General features: G+C 44.2%; 1 protein-coding gene across 1 annotated transcript in view; it reads right to left on the bottom strand.

Moving 5' to 3' along the window:
- The window catches only part of TSTD2 (thiosulfate sulfurtransferase (rhodanese)-like domain containing 2), a gene marked incomplete at its 5' end in the record, with an annotated part of 10,007 nt that extends 3,963 nt beyond the window's left edge, over positions 1-6,044 (bottom strand). The window contains 4 exons of the mRNA XM_009080701.1: positions 1,187-1,292; positions 3,153-3,278; positions 4,915-5,023; positions 5,983-6,044. Of these exons, the coding sequence (XP_009078949.1) occupies positions 1,187-1,292; positions 3,153-3,278; positions 4,915-5,023; positions 5,983-6,044 (403 nt within the window). The remainder of the gene's footprint in view (positions 1-1,186; positions 1,293-3,152; positions 3,279-4,914; positions 5,024-5,982) is intronic.
- Positions 6,045-6,047: the final 3 nt, after the last annotated feature.

The raw sequence follows: 6,047 nt of genomic DNA, 5'->3' as shown, positions 1-6,047 counted from the left end.
CAATGTACATAAAGTTTCTCAGCTTTCAGGTTGCTCAAGAGTTAGTACTCCCAACCCACTGAAAAACAAAAAAAAAATTCCCCCAGCAAAATCCTTTACCTTACTAAAAAATACCCCAGAGTAATACGAACCATCTTCATAAACCACTGTAAAATAGAAGGGAAAAAAAAGGAAAGAAATATACAAACATATGTCCCACAAACTACCAAAACCAGGAACAAAAATAACCCTCTTCCAAAAACGCAAGAAGATGCTGTAGAAGTTTGTCACCAACCTCCTGGTGGAAAAAAAAAGCCCCAAACTGCTCTGTTAATTGCTATTTGCTGTGCTGCTGCTTAGCACCTGTATAAGCATCCTCCTAACAAATGTATAGGCAGTAACATCACATCAGGCATAATCCACACTAAGCAGCAACAAGTAGCAGAAAACAGACGCAGTCTGGTTTAGGGTGTGGCACAGATCTGATGCAGAACATGGCTCTGCTTCAGTGCAAAAGGCAGGAGCGTGGATGCCAGCTTCAGAATGAGTAAAGCCAAGTCAGCAGCCCCTAACACAGGAACATGCATACACTCAGCTGGAAGCTTCACTGGTATTCTAGCATTTTCTAAAAAGCTCTCAACAGCCACCACACCAGAGCCCACTGGACCCAAATGATGACTCCATGGAAAGCTCTTTCTGTACAGCTTGGTTCTTAGTGCAGGCTAACCCAAACAAGAGCATTGGAACTCTTTATATGGCATATTTTCTGAGGAGTCTCAAGCACCTACAGACTATTTAGAACAAAGATTAATATATTCCTGCATAGGAATGGTCTTTCCTAACCATCATACATAGTTTCACCTTACATCTGCCTTTAGCAGGTGTCCAGTAACTTTACTCCCTGACTAAAGCACAAGGTATGTCCCTACCCCCGAAACAAGGTAACTCCTTGATGTCATCTGAACTGTTTCCCAGAAAACTGGAAGTTAATTCTCAAGTTTTCTGAGGCAGCTAAACACTCAGCAAACCAAAACCTGGGCCAGCAAATTCACTGCACCTGTACCTTTTTACTACTAGTAAGAAATCAGTTTCTGTATCTATTTCTCCTGTGTCCTGGCCACTATGCAGACAAAAACGTTTATGATGAAGGTACTTCATTCTTCACTTACTTGGGTGAAAAACTTTATTTTTCATTAAATCAACTTACCCGTTTCTTTATAAGACACTATCTTTGGATCAATGCCCATAGGTACAATTTCTTTGAACACTCCAACTCGAAGGTCTGGGAAACAGTGAGCTCCTCCTGCACTGCTCTAGGAAATTAAACACAGAAACAATCCACCACAATTTATCAGGTGTCAAGATTAAGATGACCCACTCGCTTTAATTTCTACAGCTCATTAAGAAAAAGTAAATGTCTTGGTGGCTGAGGGAAAAAAACGCCTCTACTGCTGAAATCCACATTCTCAATCATGAGGTTTGGGCAGTGGACTTGTAACACGATCTGGCAGACAGGTGTCTTAGGCCCAATGACTACTCTGCAGATGAGACAGGCAGCATTTGGCATGAGGTGCAGGGTCACTGAGGAGTGAGAAGTAGAGCAAAGAAAATAACCTCCTCCAATAACTGATCATGTTGCAACATTTGGGCCCTGCAGTTCTCTTCAGCCCCTCTGACACACGACACAAGCACAGCTAGGCCTCCAGTCATGACACATGTGATGGGAACTGCAGTGGTTCATGGGTGTGAAAGACATATGGGAAGTCAGCCAGGTGTAAGATTTGTTCACAGTGGAGTCTGGCACTCTTTACCCCCAAACTCAAGCGTAGGATTTCCTCTTCAGAGGTCTTGGCAAGACCTTTTTGCTAAGCACCCTCACTGCAGGCTACAGTGAGAGTTTCTGCAAGGCTGAGCCTCAAGCATGGCTTAGGCACCATCAAGTACATAAACACTCAAACAAAAGTGCAGTGGTGTGCAGCACTGTTCAGGCTATTACGGAAATCAGTCTGCAGTAACTATAGTGGCCACTGGAAATTTTCACAGCCCCATGCACAACTTTCATTCCTCTATGCCTATGTCTTTGTGGCACAGGGACCTGAAAGCCTCACTTACTCGGGTACACAGCATGCAAGAGGACACAACTGTGAGACAGCAAATACTGCAATGTACCAATGCATAAATGCCGATGTCCAGAGAGATCATGTGAGGCTAAAGGTTTTGCCAAGGTCAAGGTAAAATTCCATCCCTGTTCTGTTTTTGCATCTACATAGGACTACAGCTAACACAGTTCCTTCTGAAATGCAGCCAAACACAACAGATAGTTAAAAAGCTAAGACTGAGTCATCACTGCAGCTCTACATGGAATTTGAATTTCACAAGTTTCACTAACTCCATTGATCTAGCTGCTTATGAAAAAAATAGCACTCCCTGCAAATAAAACTGTGTGGAGAAGAGCTGCTGCTTAAGCAGCAGCTTTCCTTCCTCACAGAGAAACCAGTACCTACAGTGCTCGGGCAGCAAAAGCCTAACAGAATGCCATACAGTGCACCAGCCACAGCTGCCATCACTCAGACATCACCAATGTCTGAGGACGGCAAACAGCACATATGCTCAGGCTCAAGCAGAAGTTACTGCCTCTGCCTCCAGTCAGGGATTAAGTAGAATAGGAAGAAACCTCTTGACTCTGCCTGTGTTATTTCTCTAGAAGATATCCAGCTCGCGGAACTGACAGTGCACCTATATGGACACCAAAGCCTGCATGAACCTAAACCAGTAGGCTTCTAGGCAAGGATCTCACATCAGGGTGAAGAGGACAGTGTGTGGAAATACTTTGCTTGGCTGAGTGCATGCTGTGATGCCTACTCAAGCTGGAGTCAAACTTTGCTGAAAAATGGTGGGGCTGAAGCACACTCCCTTGCTCACCCACACGGGGACTTTGCAGCTGCACCCACAGCTGCCAAAGCTGCTATCACTGCTCATGGTAACTGCTACTGCTGGTGAAACCCAGCAAAGATATCTAAACAAGGTATGGCTAAGAACCCACAGCTTAGATAAGTGCTGGAAGAGCAGAACTCCTAGAGCAGAAATAACATTGTCAAGAAGGAATGTGCTTATTTCTTAAAAATCGGATGACGTGCATTAACAATGTCTATGTAGAAATTATTTGTTAATACCTTGAAATCCTCTCGACACAAAATGTTTTTGAACAGAGGCTGGGAAAGCATAACTTCAATGTAGAGATTGGTAGCTACTTTGCTTCCACCAACTGTCCCATTAATCCCTTCTGAAGCAACTCGTACCTAAAAGGCAAGAGGAGAAGCTGGGGTTGAGCCTTAGTGACAGCAAAACGGATCACAGTGAAATTAGTAAAATATGACTGGGTGACAAAAGACAGGCACAAGACCATGTGCAGAAAAGAGACTACTGAATAAGGAAGGAAAATATGGTTATACTGAAGTTGAACGTAAAGAAGACAGCAAATAGGAATAAAACCCCAGTGATCACTTCTGAGCCACGTGAAAAGAATCGCAGCAAGAGAGTCAAGAAAGTCTATGCAATAAGCAGAGAAACAGTGTCTGGTTAACAAGCAAATCCTGCAGTCAGCATTAAAATTCCCACTGGAAGTCTGCCTCAGGAAGAACAATGGGCTTGTGCCCCATGACTCACACAGCTAAAAGAAAAATGTGAATATGCATAATATTGTACCTAATATTAAACTTCAGTGTGAGTCATTTTATCTCTAGCATTGACAAATGAACAAAAGCTCTGGAGTGGGAGGAGAAAAAGAAAAAAAGATTGAGTATAAGAGGCAAGGACAAAACCAACTGGTTGAAAAGGTAAATACTGTACCTGTCTTGGAGATGAGATGACAAAAAAGAAAAGAAATTTGAGAAAAACACCAACCACCAGGCAAGACAGCTGAGCAGAAAAAGAAGTGGCATCAGGACATTGCACCCCAGACCTGTGCTGAGGTACAACAGGGAAGGTGCCTACCACCAACAAAGACAAAGAAGCTACTTAGGAAGACAAGTCAAAGATAAAAGTAATCTGCTCTGCCTCCCCACAGATAGCCTAGGAACATCAGCTTCATGAGGCTACAATTCACCTTTGCCCACAGCCTCAAGAGGCCAGCTAGATAAGCAACTCACCTCCTTGGTCTAGCCTGCTTGGAATGAAGAGAAAAAGGACTGCACAAGAACGACCATTGCTATCCTATAGCGTGGTCTAAGGTGTGAGTTGTTCTCACCTAATTCCTGACTATGGATTAAAGCTTGGTGTAGTTACTCTGACTGGAAGACCATAGTGCACTGAGGAGTTAGGATACAAGGACCCATTAACTACAGGCAAGCCCAGACCCTTGCTTGGGGGTCTGCACTGCACCTCCAGCTTGACCTTCAGGCTGTGTTGTGCTGCATGCAGCCCTTGCCTGCAGGTTAAACCCAGCCTGGTAAGGGTAACTGAGACACCTGCACGCAGCTCTCTGTTGACACCAGTGATTATACCACCTCCATTTCCTTGCCTTCATCTAGACGTGTATCAAGAAGTTCTCATGTGAATATCCTTTCTGTTTGACAGCACAGGGACTTGTTTTCCTGTTTCCAAGTTTACCTGTTGGAATGATGGGAACGGGGTAACCCTTGGAAGGACAGGGTCTGCACAGTGCTCTGTCTGTGGGTCAGAGACTTGCTCAGTGCTGCACAACTCAAGGTTCCCAGCATCAAAGGGGAGACAAGACTATGTGTATTGATTTTTTCTCTGTAACATTAGCATTACATTTAGAATTCTAAATAATACTTCACAGAGTCTGAGTATTTTGTATAACAGACTAGCTCCTTCTGGTGCAAAGTACCTGGTTCTCCATATGCCCCATCATACAGCACTAAGCAAAGATGAGCTTTTGTCCTTAAGAATATAAACACTGCTTACAAGTCTTACCTTGCCAGTGAGATGTAGATGCTGACACAAAGCCTTTTGCCAAGCACAGAGCTTCTCTGGATCCTTCACCTCACAGTAACAGTAATACAAAAGTACTTCTCCCACCTTGCTGTCCATAAAATGGCAAAGATGAGCAAACAAGAAGGATGTTCAGGGTTGAAAGAACAGAAACATATCATTAGCCATCACCATTCAAAAAGCAGACAATTTTCTCCTGGCATATGTGTAGAGGGAAAAAAACTCCACCAACAAATCACCATTCAAAAAGCAGACAATTTTCTCATGGCATATGTGTAGAGGAAAAAAAACCCCACCAACAAACAAACTCTGGAGGGATTAACACTGTTGAGTTTGATTTACTTCAAAGAGACGGAATGTTAACTAAAACGAGTTCCCACACTTCTGGTTCTCAGGACTGGTTACAAAATGAACTCATCTGTGCTGCATGGGACATCTGCTAGTGACACAGTGTGTGCTCTCCCGACACACAGGAACTGCTGGGTTTCATGCGCACAAGTACCCCATCAAATGCTCTTTGCCAGACTTGGGCTTGATCATTCAAGTGCTTGAGCTACCAGAATGTAAAAGCCAAGGCTCTCAGTGAGACTGTGTGCACCTGCATTCTCTGCAGCACAGGCCAAAGCCTCCCACAGTCAGACACATCTCTGTGGACCTAATTCATAGCTAAACTGACTTTAAAGCACCTGAAGGAGCAGAGGGAAGCAATGTACTGTTCTGATCTGTTTTGCTCTGGCCCTTCCTTACTTACAGGTCTAAGCTGTCAAGCAACACCTGCACAGGTCTGCTTTAGCAACACTGGGTAACATAGCTCTGAGAGTTCGATCCACCTTATTCCCCACCTCTACCATCAAAAAACGCAGTGCGTCTATTCCTGTATATGAAAGGCACCCAAAGATTTAAAGACATGTCATAGAGAACTTTCTGCATCTTACAGGTGCTGCTGACCGACTTTCATGAGCAGTGCTACTAGCAGATACCGTGTGAAGCATCAGCAGCCAAATCCCCTACTCCTGGCTGGACCTCTGAACCGGAGAGCGCCTTTCTTACCTCGTCAGATCATCATAGCTAACGTGGCTCGTGTCCGGGAGCGTGCAGAAGATCTCGGGCGCGGC

Source organism: Acanthisitta chloris, unplaced genomic scaffold, assembly GCF_000695815.1.
Source record: "Acanthisitta chloris isolate BGI_N310 unplaced genomic scaffold, ASM69581v1 scaffold13798, whole genome shotgun sequence".
In the NCBI taxonomy this organism is placed as follows: Eukaryota; Metazoa; Chordata; class Aves; order Passeriformes; family Acanthisittidae; genus Acanthisitta; species Acanthisitta chloris.
The sequence above is the reverse complement of the archived record's forward strand: the minus strand, read 5'-3'. Positions and strand labels throughout refer to the sequence as shown.